Here is a 16089-nt window from a genome sequence, read left to right as displayed (position 1 = left end):
TTGTTATGGTTGTTGTGTTACGTGCTAGTTTTACAATATTGTATTATAATTTAATAACAGGCCAGCGTTCCCCGGCTCTTTCAAACTCTTCCGTAAGGGTTAGTTGCGCATGCGTCACTAAAGATGCGATAGCTTCACAAATCTGGTAGTATGTGGACAAGCTCAAGTGGCTGCGTTTTATACGGCTGGCTCTAATTTCCACGGTGCCCGGATCGTTACCAATCACAGCTTGGTCAAATGCACTGCGTCAAAGCAGGAAAACAACACACTGCATCCGGCCTCCCCGGAAGTCAGCTGTCGTTTCAGCTGTTTGCAAACAAGCCGCGGCGTGCATGTCACCTGCTCCGCCCTCTCCCTCCTCTCAATCGTGAGCTGCCCTGCTGTCATGGGGGAAAACGACGACAGTGAGATTATCGAGCATCATGTAGCCGAGGACATGGAGAAGAAAAGGACGAGGAGCCATGCCTCCTCCTTCATGGAGAGCGCCAGTCCGTCTGAGGCGGACGGCCGCAGCAGTACGCAGTCCTCCCACCGGCTACTCGCATACAGCGATGCGCTTATCTCCATCATAGCCACCGTCATGGTAAGGCGACTGACTGGCAGCGCTTCTGACTTGGAACAAAAAAGGAACTTTAACCAACATATAGAGGTCCTTACATTTAAGTATGCTTATTCGCTATGCGAATGCAGTCCCACTATCCCTGCAGCACTGGACGTGTCTGTGTTAGAAATGGGGAGACTGTGTAACAGGGGCCTGTGCGGTCAGCAGAAACGAGACGAAGTCGTAAATAAAATGATTCTTGCCACTCACGATTGTTTGCCTCCCTGCGAGTTTTACTTATTCTCATACGCCTTCAATTCTATTTGCAGATATTGCCTGTTGCGCATACCAAAGTGGAAGACAACGAGGTTAGTACATAGGCCTAGGTGATACAGTATTGTATATTTGGAGGAACACGTGTTAAACCATATCGACGTTTATTTGCTTTGTAGGAGCTGAAAGAAAGTGTTCAGCTTCTACTGACGACGAAGATCGCTGTGTACTTAATGACATTCCTGATAGTCACTGTTGCATGGGCTGCCCATATCAGGTTGGTCATCACCATTTGGGCCAGGATCTGTTTCACATCCATATTTTAAAGCCACCGCTGTCAAGGTCGTTATACGTTATATGTACTGTGTGCCGCTTTCCGTAGGTTATTTCAAGTGATTGTGAGAATCGACGACTGCCTTGCACTTCTCAATCTGGTAAGCCACACAATGTCAAGTGCACAGCACAGTAACATAGTTATAGTGATGTCAGCTGAGCCTTCTGAGTGTTTCATGGGCATTATTTAATTTCTTAAAAATTATGTGATGGCCCTTAATAACCAAATAATAACTCAATAATATCCCTGCTGTCACTAACCCATTTGCTCATGTAATATCTGAGATGTGGGTCTACATAGGCCCAGACCCTCAGTGGCACTTCCTTGCTTCAGAACTTGTGTATCACTTCTATACAGATGTAGTCATTTCTACAGCATGGGTGTTACAATTACTACCCAGCCCCCTATATTTCTCTGGTTGACTGCTACACAGAGAGCTAGTTACTGAACTAGGATTAGTCCTTCTTAACCAAGCTGTGTTCTTTCTGGTGAAAGGTCTTTACTGCAGTTCTGCTTTTGTTTGTGTTATAGGCCTGCATGATGCTGATAACCTTTCTACCATACACGGTGAGTCTGAGTCACTATAAAAACTGCACTCAGTGGCACAACAGTACAAGGCAGCTCAAAGGTCTGAACGTCTGTAGGAGTGAAGCTCTCACATATGCTTGAAAATCCTCCTCCAGGCCCTGTAACAAGAATGCACTCTGTCTGCTTGGGTTGTGCTAAGCTGAGGGGTTCCCTAGACAGAAGGAACAGAAACTCTGACATGCATCTCGACAGACCGTAGCCATTTTTTTAAACATATTTCCCTTTTGACCGTTTCTTCTCGTGGTCCAACATTATAACATTCAACCTTACAGTATGATTATTTCAAAAATGTGTTATAAGCATGACTTGCTGTGAGATGGCACAATAATGTCTAGCAATTGAGCATGATAAATATGTTCTGACAGGTTTTTTTTAACGTGTCCAAAACATTATTCTGAGGTATTTTTTCTTAAAGGAACAATAGCTGAAAAAAAGAAAGAGGAGAAAGTGATAAAATGCAGGGATCAAGGCTTCACATTACTATTATATGGTCATGTTGAAGAGCCATCATTTTTATTGTTTTATGTCAAGTGCATTGCAGATTTTATGGATATCTGTAAGTGATCTTCTGACTGGTGCCATTTTGGTTCTAACATAAAATTCCTATGCAGTTCTCCCTGATGGCAACCTTCCCTCAGAACATCCTGGGGATTTTGCTCTTCTGTGCTTGTGTGATCGTGATAGGACTCATCCAGGTAAGGATATCTCTGAAGCCAGTGCCCAGGAATACAAATAGAGGGGTCACATTCATAATGTGTGTGATGCAGGCAAGGTTCCCTCCCGATAGCCTTAATGACATGCTCACCCTCATACAATCAACCCTCAGGTTGGGTCACTAGATTCCTCACAGCAAAACCTACAGTCCTCTATGGTAACCACCACTAGGTTAGTACATGAATTAATACATCAGCATGTCTGCATTGGTCTTCAGTGTGAATGTCCGCTATGGACCATGACACAGCAAGTACAACATAATATCCTATATGTATTGGCGGATTTTTTTAACAAAAACAATATGTAGGCATTAGAGATGCACCAGGTTCTTGTACTAGTATCATCTAGTACTGCATCTGTCATTACCAGTAATTGTTCCTCTAATATTGTAGGTAGCACAGGTGTATTTGAACCTTAAACTATTTAATCTGATCACCAAACTATTCTTTGTACTTTCTGAGAGGGGCATAAAAATAAAACCAATTCTTCCTAGAAGACGAGCTGTTGCTCAAGTTTTTTTTAATTTTTGTTAACTTATTTATATTGTCATTTATTTGTATTATTTATATTAGTATTACTATTTATTATATATTAAGATTTTTTTTTTTAAATTAAGAAGAATCAGTGGTACAACAACCTTGCTGTAAAGTGTGGGAATTTTACAATAACTTTACCTTTAGATGTAGCACTGGCTAGTTGTCATGCATTATTATCATAATTTTCAAAGTCTGTGGTATCATATCAGCAAAATATTTTAATTTAGAAATGAGGCAGCCAGTCTTCGATAAAAGAAAAATGGTATATGTACTCAACCAGATTGCCAGTGTTAAAGCAAAGCTGGCAATGGTCACAATTTAAGTTGTGAGCATTTGGTGAGATTTTCTTACGAAGGAGTTCTCATGTTGAAGCAAAAGGTCTTTGAAGTGCATCAGTATTGGTCAAAATTCTTTTCATATTTCATCAGCAAAAGCAATTTTTTTTCTAAGTGGAATACATAGTTCAAAACAAATCCTTCAATGTTAAACCCTCCTCCTGGTGTGACCCGTTTCCTCATATTCTGGTCTAAATAGTCCTCTCTTTTCCGTCTCAAGGCGGTGATTGTGGTGTATGCGTTCAGCCGTCCTTTCCTCCTGAATGAGCAGATCCAGATCTCGGAGAACCAGACTTTCTACAAACACCACATCCTCAAGGTCATCATGAGGGTGCCCATCATGTGCCTCTTTGCCAGCATCTTCTCCTTCATATTCTTTCAGCTGGTAAGGGCAAAGACTCTCTTCTTCTATGGTTTCATTCAGAAAGTCCAAACTTTCAGCTGCTTGACGTTTTGGAGTCATTTTCAGGTTTGGTAGTATTATAAAAACACATACATGAAGTGAATCCATGGTAAACCCCAATTCCTTTTACTTACTGTGGGATCCATAAGTATGACTTCACTCCAAACATGTGTTTTGTTTTGATCATTCATCCAAAAGTAACAAATCTTTACTCATATCATATTTGTTATTCAGGAATATCACAAAATACTGATACTGTGGCGGACACTAGGGGCTATGCCTCTCACCCAGCAGGACTGTGAGCTGGGGGCGTGGTTTACGTTCCCGGGCTCGCCGGGGCAGGGTTGTTCCTGCTGCAGTTGGTTTTTGGAGTTGAGGAATAAACATCAAACTCGCCTTGGTCTCCTGTGTTTTTCCTCATCCTGCCACAATACAATTAAAAAAAAAAACGTTTTGAGGAAGGATGGTATGAAATTGAGATCTAAATATTTTATTTGCACACCATCTCCTTTCATTTCTTCATTTCATTTTTCATTGAAGGGAAAAGTTAACGCATGGTAGAAATATATTTAGAAAGATGGATTATGATAAACTAACAATTCTTGCGACTGAACATTAAGAGCTCCTATGACTTAGATATCCATCTTTGAAAGTCCATTTTTAAGCAGAATTCCCTCATCATCAATTTATTAATGCCTTCATTAAAACATTTTCTACCACGAATCGCTTGTCTAAATGCTCCGACATCACCAGGGCTAAGCACATTCAAACTACATGACGAGTAAGACTTGAAGCACTGGAATCGTCGGCCATTACACAAACTGATTTTTCTATGCTGCAGTTTGTACTTACAGCCTTCCAGTCCAATCTTGTCTGCAGAAGTTGAATTTGGCTCATGTGTTGTCCCCTCTGTACTGAGGAGCGACACCAGTGGAGTTTCTCATCATTGAGCCTGCTCTTCCAGCAGACTGCATGGCGCCACCTAGTGGCATTACAACAATGACACAAAAACAATCAACTTTTTCATGACCGGTCAAATATACCTGAAACATTTCCTACTTTACAGAGTCAGTATTACAATCTGCCGTGCATGCATTTGTTACATTTTCTATTCCTCTAATTTTTAATACAGTTGTTTTGGTTTTATAACAACTAATGGAGGATACTGATGTAATTAATATGGTCCTTAGTCTGTTATCATTGCAACTGCAGGGGCATTATTCTTGAAAAAGGACACTTAAACGTTTTTGCACTGGTTTGCAATGTCTGCAAAGCTTAGTAAAATAATTAAAGGTCAAAGTGTTCAAATGTAGTGATGGACTGTCCCAGCGCCAAAATTGAAGCTAGGCGGAAAGTTCCTACAGCAATTTTTCAGAAACCAAGTCACATTCATCTAAAGCTAGATCAGGCAGAACTGAAGCAAGCACACCATTTGAAGACCAGTATATCAAGCTAAAATGTTTGAGATAGAACAGCATCCGTATCCAATATTCAAAGCCAACTGAACAAAGAATGCACCATGGTGCTTAATAAAGCTACAGTGAAAACAAAAATAAATAATCGAAGAGTAGCAGTTTCCAAACCAAAAAAATCAGAAACAATTTGTCATCTCAGTCATTTACTTTCATACACAAGAGAGACAAAATTTTGTTTCTCCCAGCCCACAGCAGTACAACTCAAGAGACAAAAAATTACACCACCAAAAACTTACAAAAATGGAGTGAACAAAGCAACAACAAAAAAAAGTCAACAACAGTCCATTCAGTAAATTTGCAACGCAGTCCAAAAAATTTCACTGTCCAGAGAACGAACGCCAGCCAGGATGACTGTCGGAACCGCCAGTCTGCATGGGCTAGCAGTTAGCCTAGCCTGCACCACTTCCAATCAGACTGCCCTTGGTGTTTCCTCTTCGGGTGCAGCTCCAGGCAGGGGCCGTGGTCCGTGGGCCCACCAGACGCAGCAGACCAGGCTCCCTCAGCTGATCCAACGCTAGCTCTCCCAGCCAGACACATTTGATACACGTCCCCTGTACTCCACACAATGACACAGATGCAGACAAAAACACTGCACAGTTGACACCAGGCGAAGCCGCCGCCAGACCGCCCTCAGTGTTATCGGAACCGCCAGTCTGCATGGGTTAGCAGCTGGCTTAGCCTGCCCTGCATCCATGTCCTGTCAGACCGCCCTCAGTGTTTCCTCTTCAGGCGCAGCTCCAGGCAGGGCTGTGGCCCTTGGCCCACAGGACGCAGCAGACCAAGCTCTCACAGCCGATCCAATGCCAGCTCTCCTGGCCATCAAAAAAAAAAAAAAAAAAAAAAAATCGATGATCACAGACATAATTCTTCACATGATGACACAAACTCAGACGTAGACATGGATAAAGACACTGCATAGTCGGAACTGGGGGAGGCCGCCACAAACGTGAGTTCGCGCTGCCATTTTCCACTTCTTTGACCTCAAACCACTTTTTTGACCTCAGAACTAGTCGAAACAGTTAGCATGGGGCCACAGCATACCAACATTTCTGGAAGCAAGTTTTGTTAACAGATCAAAACTCAAGAGTTTTTAGTTCTGATTGTAGGGCGGAGGAGGTGAGAGGTGACATTGGCTGCGTTAAGAGTTAATGCAACTGCTGGCCCTCCATAGTCACCAGACCTTAACCCCACTGAACATCAGAGAACATCTGAAAAGGGATAAGGCAAATCATATTTATCCTTTATAACATCACAAGACAACCTCTGGGATGCTCTCAAAGGGCGCTGGAAGAATTTGGATTCTCAAATCCTGCAAAAACTTGTAGAATCAATTCCAGACACAATACAAACTGCAATAAAGGCAAGGGGTGGACATACCAAATAAGAGAAATGTTGACTGTGTTAATAGCAAAATATCTGACTTGTGTTAGTAAAACTTATGTAAGCTTGCGTCATCAACTGTGTAAAAAATTGTTTGGTTTTGAAGAATGATGAAAACAGATGTTGGTAGAGGACTCAGACTTTTGGATCCCGCTGTATGTTCGTATGTAAACATGTCATGAGAATGCTCTGTCAGCTAAGTATAATTTTGGCACGTTGAGAAAAATTAAGACTTGTTTAAATTGTTGACTTAACAGTGTTATTCAGCACTGCCCTGTTTCACAGTTAACCATTTACAACTAGGAGCTGCTCAATATAACCACCACTTTCAATGCCCCATGTAGCCACAGCTCCCCATAATAGCAACCAGGGGAGTGTCTTATAATTCAGTCAAGAGTATTTCAATGTTGGTTTCTGTGCGAGGGCAGAATGATTTTCATTCACTTTCTACACCTAGATTATCTCACATTTTACAGGTAGCATTTAGGGTTAGGGAATCAAACAGGTGTTTTTTCAGTCACAAGCCCACAGTTCTGGCTCCATCTCCTGGTTTTCACATTCCACTGTGTAAAATGGTTGGTTGGCATTCTTCTCACTTGGTTCATTTTTGTCCTCAGTCCTACGTGCTGTTGGCCGTTGTGATCTTTCTGCCCTACATCTCCCAGTCTTTGAAATGGTGTCGCAGCAAAGCAATCGGTAAGCATCAGAAATCCTGTAAACTCCATGTTGCGCAGCATTAGACAAGCAAGAAAAAGGTTGGTAATATGAATATTTGTTTCATCTATGGTAAAATAAAAGGGCAACATTCATGATTTTCAACATTATATATGTGTTGCATGGCTTACATTACATTAGCAGCCATTATACTGAGTAGTCTTGTGTTTGTCTCTAAAATGCTGCTGGCATTGTGCAGAAATTAAATTGCTCAATGTTTATGGCTGCTAATGGAGTAATAATCAGAACAAGATATAGAGATATTGCTGAACATTTTAGTTATTTCCTTTTAATTCTAAAATGGGGTATTCACTGTTAATATTTAAGCTTGTGCAGAAAGCATTTCAAATGTTATTTTCCTGTGTTAAGATGCCTTTACTTTGTTGGTGTGGTAGTTCCATCAGGCTGTACCAGGAACAAAATCCAATTAATAGTTTTTCAATGTAGATAGTCCCCCAATTTTTTGGTTCCTTTCAGTGCTTGTGTTTATAGGTTTTTTGGAACAGATTGAAGGGAGTTTGGTACTTTCAGTGAAGTTTTCTCGCTGTAAGTGAAATAGATGCAGAGATTGCTGTCAGGCCCTCCAAGTAGGAAATAATTACAAGGTGTGGAAAAGTCCGGTGGATAAAATTCAAAAGGTTGTCATTTGAAGGAAACACACGTACACGCATATATATAATGGTTCCTATGTCCATGTATTCCTGAAGAAGTTTGCTGTCATAAGGCTTTACAATTCAGTGCAAGTCAAGATGACGTAATCCTGCATCTAGGTTGTTTGCATATGACGTCACGAACTACAGATGGAGGGCAGAAGTGATTTTCTACGTAGGAAGCACTGTCACAAACTTTCGAAATGCCTATGTTTGGCGTCATTAACTGAGAAACCACAAGGAGTTTTTATGGAGTACCAGAAGTTGTTAGTCATGGGGAGGGGGCGCAAGAAATTGACCGAAAACGCCGGAAAAAATGGCTTGCGAACCGTCGTCTGCGGTCGGGAAGAGCGGAGTCGGATAACGCGCGTGTGTGCTGTGACCGCTTCGTCAAAAAAAATAAAACTCACTCTTCATAACATAAGGATCATGTCCAACATATCCTATTTTCTGTTTATACCTTTCTCTCATAATATCGTCTAAACTAGCACAGTACCGGCTAAAGTAGCTCCATCTCGTTCACTTCCTGCCCTCCATCCGAATCTCGCGCGTCATCGGAATCACGTGACTGCAAACAGGCCAACTTTGACCAAGTGAGCAATGCGAGGCGGCCATCTTGTCCCGAACTACGTCTTCCGCGCCACGATCACTTATTCCGCCACTATCACGTAGCGAATTCGGGGGGCAGCCTGGGAACCGCCGCAGCCGGGACGCGAACTCAGATCTCCCGCACCACGGGCGACTACGTTAACCAGTCGACTAAAGGGTCCGACCCGTTAGCTAAGCACCAAGCGAGTCTACTTATTCTTGGTCGTTACAATATGTAGCGAATTCAGGGGGCAATCGGGAATCCAACGCAGCCATATTTTGAGAAAGGTGAGCGATGTGGGGCGGCCATTTTGTCCCCAAATAACTCTTCCTCCTCACCATCACTTATATCGTAACGAATTCAGAGGGCAGCCGGGAAGCCACCGCAGCCAGGAATCAAACCCAGATAGCCCCCACCATGGGCGACTGCGCTAACCAGTCGACTAAAAGGTCCGACTTGTTAGCCAAGGGCCAGCGAGTCTAGGCATCCGTGGTCGTTACACATATACACAAAAGTGAAAGGTTACATTTTTTTTCTCTGCCAGGTATTTAATTCTACTCACGTGCGTCATGTTATGGTACAGCCTTGACAAGCACACAACCGGAACTTGCCACTGCAGTCGCACAACGTGAAATGGAGAGAAACACCCAAATACAGAGCTGATATGAAAACAGAGGCGAGCAAACTGGCAGCTGTGCTTACCGTCACTGCGGCCGTGAGCCGGTTCGGCACCCCCTCAGTGGTCCGAAGAATGCATTCCCAACTCCCGTGAGCGGTCAGTCCTGTTCGTTGTAGATGGTGTTCAAGTTTGTATGTAGTGGCGACAGAGGTGTGTAGAAACGCTGTTCCTTCCCCCGAGTGTGTGCCATACAGTCCACTAACCTAGCCTGCCGGACAAATTATAAATCAGCCATTCCCGCCAAATTAATTGGCAGGACGTGATGTCACACTCAGGAACCCTGCTGCGCTGGGATTTGTAGTTTTGTTTTTGTTTTGGGGTAAATCTCCCAGGGGTCACACAGCATACAACACATAGTAATACGCATAGCTGTGGCATCTCATGCGTATAATCAGCTCTGTACAAAAGATAGAACGGAAGGGGAAAGAAAGACCCCAAAACATATCTGTAACAGTCCTTCCCCCTTATAAGAGAAAAAAACAACAACAACAAAACCCCCCAAAAGATACATATGCAAAGATTTTTTCCCCCCTCTCTCACCTTTTTTACCCTTTTATAGTTAAGCATTTTATAAATTTTCTTAAAATTCCTGGTATTCCTTCATTAAAACTAGAACTACATAATTGCCTACTGGAGACCTAAACTACAAGTCTTTTAGAGACAAATCTAACACTATAGACAAATATCTACATGAAGAGATTAGGCGAAGTTTACCATAATTAGCTGGTTTATCTATGGCACCAAGGCCCATATATAATGACAGTATAGGTAATGAACTCTGTTCAAAGACCGCTAGTCCTATCGGTCATTACCTTAATAAATTGGTCCCCTGCCTTTACGAGAGCAGCTTTCCTTCACCAAACTATCCTGGGTACTGCCTGCGAGGTTCACCCTCTGGACAAAGTGTCCGACGTGACATTCAGCTTCCTCGGCAGGTGTTGGATCACGAGGTTGTAGGGTTGTAACACCAAACTGCACCTAAATAGCCTCTGGTTCTTCCCTTTAAACTTCTCGATGAAGACAAGAGTGTTATGGTCTGTATAAACCAACAGCTCCTGCTGACTACCTGCCAAGTAGAACTCAAAGTGCTATATGGCTAATACCAGGGCTAATGCCTCCTTTCGATGGTTGAATAGCGCTGCTGATGATGGTTCGACTTTTTAGAGTAATAGGCTATGGGTTTCTCCATTCCTTGTGAATCTGCTTGCAGAAGGACAGCCCGAATTCCTAGGTCTGAAGCATCAGTTAACAGCCTGAATGGAACAGGGAAATCAGGGGCCTTTAGCACCGGTTCGCATGACAAGATAGCCTTCACCTTTTCTACTGCACTTTGACACTCTGGCATCAACACAGACTTTACATCTGTCTTCAAGAGGTTGGTTAGGGGAGCTACCTCATCGGCGAAGTTGAGTACAAAACACCAGTAAAATCCACCCATCCTGAGTAAGCGCATTAACTGCCTTTTTGTTGTGGGAGTGGGGGGATCCGCAATTGCCTATACCTTAGCCTGTCTAGGTCTCACTGATCCTCTCCTTACTAAGTGGCCTAGGTAAGTGACTTGGGCCTTTCCAAACTCACAATTAGGGAGATTCACAACCAGGGCACAGCCAGCGGCTTCCAATCTCTCAAAAAGCTGATCAATATGTACAACGTGATCCGTCCATGACGAGCTATACACAACAACATCGTCAGTGTAGGTTACCACATTGGCTAACCCTGCTATAATTGTGTTCATCAACCTTTGGAAGGTTGTTGGGGCATTTTTCATGCCGAAGGGTAACACTCAACACAGGTATAACTGATCGGCAGTACCAAATCTTTGGTAACTGTAAAATTAACTCAAACATAAACTCATGATTAACAATGTAGAAATAAAAAGAGTGACTGAAATTAAATTTCTAGGGGTAATAGTGGACAATAAATTATGTTGGAAACCACATATAAATTACACCAAGGCCAACGTACCCAAATCAATTGCAATACTATTCAAAGTCAAAGATCTTCTAAATCAAGCTTCACTTTACACCTTGTACTGTTTGCTCATACTTCCATACATCACCTACTGTGTGGAAGTGTGGGGGAACACATATAAAACCAACACCGGTTCAATCTTCATTATTCAAAAAAGAGCCATAAGGATAGTAAACGAAGCCAACTGCAGAGAACCAACAAACCAACTCTTTATCAAACTAAAAACACTAAAATTCAAAGATCTGGTGGACTTTAAAACTGCTCAAATCGTGTACAAAGTGTTAAATCATAAAGTACCCAGCAGTATCCAGGGGCTGTTCCAGTTGAGGGAAAGTAATTGTGACCTGAGAGGAAAATGTACGTTTAAGGTGTCAAGATATGGAACAATTGCAGTGATGAAATGAAAACATGTGAATCAATAATCAAATTTAAAAGACTCTTTCAAAATAATATGTGAATGAATTATCTTTGTTTGGTTTACTAGACATCATGGCCACTGGTGGTAGATGATTGAGTTTTCATTTAAATCACACAGTTCACTGTTGAAATATTAAAATAGAAAAAGGGACTAGAAAAGTTTTTAACTTCTGCCTACTCCTTTTAAAGATTTGAAACAAATGTTTGATGATATCGTTTGCTTGTTTTGATTTTTTCTATTATTTTTTATTATATATTTTAGTTTTTTTTAACGTTCGAAATGAAAAAGAACCAAAACCTTCCCTTTAACTCATGCTGGTACCCTTCTGTCGCAAGTGACTCCTGACACTCTTCTCCACCCACTCCACCCTGCCTGCACTCTCTTCCTCACCTCTCTTCTGCACTCCCGGTTACTTTGGACAGTTGACCCCAAGTATTTAAACTCGTACGCCTTCATCACTTTTACTCCTTGCATCCTCATCATTCCACTGTCCTCCCTCTCATTCATGCATATGTATGTTCTTCATATATTTTATAATTCCATTATAATTCTGTTATCCTTTTTCAGTGTTGTATTATGTAAATTGTGTAAACACAACATCCATTGCATTGTCCATGTTGGGAGAGAGATCCCTCCTCTGTTGCTCTCCCTGAGGTTTCATCCTATTTTTTCTCTCGGTTAAACGGTTTTTTAGGGAGTAGCTCCTTATCCGATGCGAGGGTCTAAGGACAGGATGTTGTGTTGCTGTAAAGCCCACTTTGTAATTTGTGATAATGGGCTACAGAAATAAAATTGACTTGACTTTGTCAAATGGCACAATCAAAAGCAGAGAAAAGAGAACTGCTCCTGTATCTCTTATTTTCCTCCATCTTTGAACTAGCCCATCACTGGTTGAGATCTGCTGCATTTTTACTGGTACATGTTTGTTAGGAACAGGAAAAAAAGAAAATAAGGATTATTGCTTTGTAAATATTTGAGGATTACTACAAATGTTTATGAAATCACTTTCATGCATTTTATGGGGCTAGATGGAATAAGCTTGACTAGCTGCATGGGAGTGTGTACAGCTGGAATTACAATAATGATAGGCAGACAGAAACCATGTCTCCTTTGGGGGACCCTGGAATATTACCTTGGACGGGGGCTTGGGGACAAAGAGGGTGGGGAACCACTGTTCTATACTATGACTATGGGGATTATGGGTACTTGGGGGACACCATGACTTAATGTTGCATCGCTGTCAAACCAGCAAAGATAAACACAGAATGCCACATCACACATCACACAAGACAAAATCTGTTTACTGTAGGCCAGGTGGAGGAGACCCCTGACTCCATGTTGTTCTACACCTACCACCCTAATGAACCACTCAGCAAGGAACGGGTGGAGGCTTTCAGTGACGGAGTTTTTGCCATCGTAGCCACGCTGCTCATCCTGGACATATGGTGCGTTTAATTTTTTTTTTCTCTCTCCCAGTTGGTCAGATGGATGGATGTGTGGATGAGTGTTAGACAGAGCAGACAGCTTAACGAGCTACTCCTGTGAGCTAGAGGCACACTGCAGTGTAACATAAGCAACCAGTTGATGAGAGTTAATATCTAACAAGGTTTTTAAATGTGTCCTTTTCTGATGGCCATTTTGCCATCAGACTGTAGTACAAGTGTGTTGGATCTGTTTTTGCTGTAGGTGTAGTCCAAACTTTTATGTAATGTTTGGTTACTGGAAGTAGCACAGTGGCGCAGTGGTAGTCCAACCTTGGGAGTCGTCCCGGGTTGTCCTCTGTGTGGAGTTTGCATGTTCTCCCCGTGTCCGCGTGGGTTTCCTCCGGGTGCTCCGGTTTCCTCCCACAGTCCAAAGACATGTAGGTCAGGTGAATCGGCCATACTAAATTGTCCCTAGGTGTGTGTGTGTGTGTGTTGGCCATGTGATGGCCTGGCGGCCTGTCCAGGGTGACGTCTCCCTGCCTGCCGCCCAGTGACTACTGGGATAGGCTCCAGCATCCCCGCGACCCTGAGAGCAGGATAAGCGGTTTGGATAATGGATGGATGGATGGATGGTTAATGGAAATATTTAATGGGTGAATCAAAGTTGCAATGAAAATATGAACAATTTACAGTGGGAAAACTACAGCTTATCAATTTCATCAAATTATCTTTAAGGGCCGTGTTCTTCTCTGTAAATATGCAGTGACTTTATGGTGACATAAAGGTGTTTCAGATGAAGTGTGACCATGGTGTGAGATGTGAGGCAATGCATTGAGTTGAGGGAAATACTAAGGGACTTCTAACCAGGTGGTCTCCATTCAGGCCATTGAGGGGCAATGGTTTTCATATTTTCCCTCCAACCAAACATATGAAGTCTTATTATTTCTGATCTATACCTTGATTATGGGACAACTATCGCATGCTAGGAATCCATCTCAAAAAGCTAGCTTTTATTTTATCACGCTTGTGGTCAGGGATCTTCATCAGCCCCGACAAAGCTGTCTGACTGAAAGCTTTGCTAATAAAGTTTGAATTTTGCATGGAGCAAGGATGTGGAAGGTTCTTTGTCCAGCTATGCCTTTTTAAAAACTGCCTAGGACCTCTCCTTTTTCAAGTATGAGCATGCACAATATGATATATGCCTTTACATAATGTTGAAAAAATGATTTGGAGTTTGAAGATGGCTCCATCTGCTGCACTTCTACGCTGCAAGTTATGGTAACGTAACAGCAACAGCCCCCCCCCTTTTCTCCCCAATTGTACTTGGCCAATTACCCAACTCTTCTGAGGCGTCCTGGTTGCTGCTCCACCCCCTCTGCCAATCCGGGGAGGGCTGCAGACTACCACATGCCTCCTCCGATACATGTGGAGTCACCAGCCGCTTCTTTTCACCTGACAGTGAGGAGTTTCACCAGGTGGACATAGCGCGCTATTCCCCCTCCCCCCTGAACAGGCGCCTCGACCGACCAAAGAAGGTGCGAGTGCAGTGACCATGACACATACCTACATCCGGCTTCCCACTCGCAGACACGGCCAGTTTGTCTGTAGGGACGCCCGACTAAGCCGGATGTAACACGGGGATTCGAACTGCCGATCCCCGTGTTGGTAGGCAATGGAATACCGATACGCTACCCGAACGCCCACAGCACCATCTTTGACCTTCGCTGTTCCTTAGTGTAAGGTAGAGTTGTGTAAGAAGTGCAGCAGACGGAGCAATCTTCAAATTCAGAAATCAAAAACAATTGCTATTGAAATATTGGATTTAAAGAATATTTCACCCGGTTGCAATGAAGAGACCATGGGGACAATGATACCTTGACAATGGTATAGGTTATTGCTGCCTATGGTAAGCTTATGTGACCCCATCCCAGAGTCACAGAAGGTTATGAATAGATTGGTCACATATGGGGCTAGTTGGAAAAACAACTTTTGAGCACTAGAGATGATGTTTAAAACTAAACTAGCTGACCTCAATTAAAACATGCCAGCTCACTGCTCTCAAAGGCACATGATGGCAGACAAATGTTCTAACTTAACCACCTTTTTTCATCCTCTGCCATTACCTTCAGTGAGGACAACGTCCCGGACCCGTCAGTGGTGGAGAGGCTGTACAACGGCTGTCTGATTGCGGCGCTGCAGGACTACGGCCCGGAGTACCTGGCCTACTTTGGCTCCTTTGCCACAGTTGGCCTCCTCTGGTTCGTCCACCACTCCCTCTTCCTCCATGTCACCAAGACCACGCGCTTCATGGGCCTCCTCAACACCTTCTCCCTGGCCTTTGTTGGCGGTCTGCCGCTGGCCTACCAGCTCACGCACGAGTTCCCGCGCAACTCCCGCAATGAGCTGGAGGCCATTCAGATAAGCTGCGTCATCATCTTCTTCGCGGGCATATTCCAGCTCGCCATCTGGGTGGTTGCACTTTATAGTGAACAGGAAACACTGCACCCGTACGTAAGATACGGCGGGCGCGAGCACGTGTTCATGCTCGCCAAGCTGGCGCTGTACCCGTGTGTAGCGCTAGGGACCTTTTTCCTCACATGTATTCTGAGTAAATTTAGCGCCCCCATTTTCCACCTAATGGAGATCACAGTGCCTTTTGCGTTTCTGGTGTTGAGGCTGTTGGTCCGTGTCGGGTTATTGCTGCTGCGGCTCGTTTTCTGTCCTCACAGGGCTGACCCAACGACTGCTCTAGAGGAGGAGGAGGAGGAGGAGACCAGGATGCCCTTTAACGCACTTGTCACCTAGCTGCTGAGCAGAGAGGTGTGCGGCCTTGGCAAAGACAGATAAATGACACAAAGAAGGCATTGCAAATATGTGCGGCCTCCACAAGGGTTAACGGGTAGATTCCAGTGGAATTATATTCAGATCGATCAAGAGCACTGAAGGTTGAAATGATCCTTGAGAAGAACTTGAAAAAATATCAAGTTTAAGCTTAGTTAAGGGTTTTTCATGAATCAGTGGATGGTATTGGACAGTGGACATGGCCTTTATTGTGTTGGGTAAAC

The 16089-nt window shown here is 43.3% G+C and overlaps 1 protein-coding gene across 1 annotated transcript; it reads left to right on the top strand.

The window, feature by feature from the left end:
* The first annotated feature begins 343 nt into the window (after nucleotides 1–343).
* On the top strand, nucleotides 344–15829 carry tmem175 (transmembrane protein 175). Its single transcript, XM_056293392.1, has 10 exons — nucleotides 344–583; nucleotides 871–909; nucleotides 994–1091; nucleotides 1197–1248; nucleotides 1680–1715; nucleotides 2348–2431; nucleotides 3542–3706; nucleotides 7197–7275; nucleotides 12910–13045; nucleotides 15154–15829. The coding sequence occupies exons 1-10, from the start codon at nucleotides 386–388 to the stop codon at nucleotides 15827–15829; spliced, it is 1563 nt and encodes a 520-aa protein (XP_056149367.1). The 5' UTR covers nucleotides 344–385.
* The last annotated feature ends 260 nt before the right edge of the window (nucleotides 15830–16089 follow it).

The sequence above is a fragment of the Lampris incognitus genome, chromosome 1, assembly GCF_029633865.1.
Source record: "Lampris incognitus isolate fLamInc1 chromosome 1, fLamInc1.hap2, whole genome shotgun sequence".
Classification (NCBI taxonomy): domain Eukaryota; kingdom Metazoa; phylum Chordata; class Actinopteri; order Lampriformes; family Lampridae; genus Lampris; species Lampris incognitus.
Note: the sequence above shows the minus strand (reverse complement) of the source record. Positions and strands in the feature narration are given on the sequence as shown.

What these genes read in the sequence shown, in the direction of transcription:
- tmem175 (XM_056293392.1), top strand. Translation starts at nt 386, where the DNA reads ATGGGGGAAAACGACGACAGTGAGATTATCGAGCATCATGTAGCCGAG. An exon ending in GCATGGGCTGCCCATATCAG is followed by an intron (nt 1,092 to 1,196) that starts GTTGGTCATCAC and finishes CGCTTTCCGTAG; the next exon opens with GTTATTTCAAGTGATTGTGA. An exon ending in TCGTGATAGGACTCATCCAG is followed by an intron (nt 2,432 to 3,541) that starts GTAAGGATATCT and finishes TTCCGTCTCAAG; the next exon opens with GCGGTGATTGTGGTGTATGC.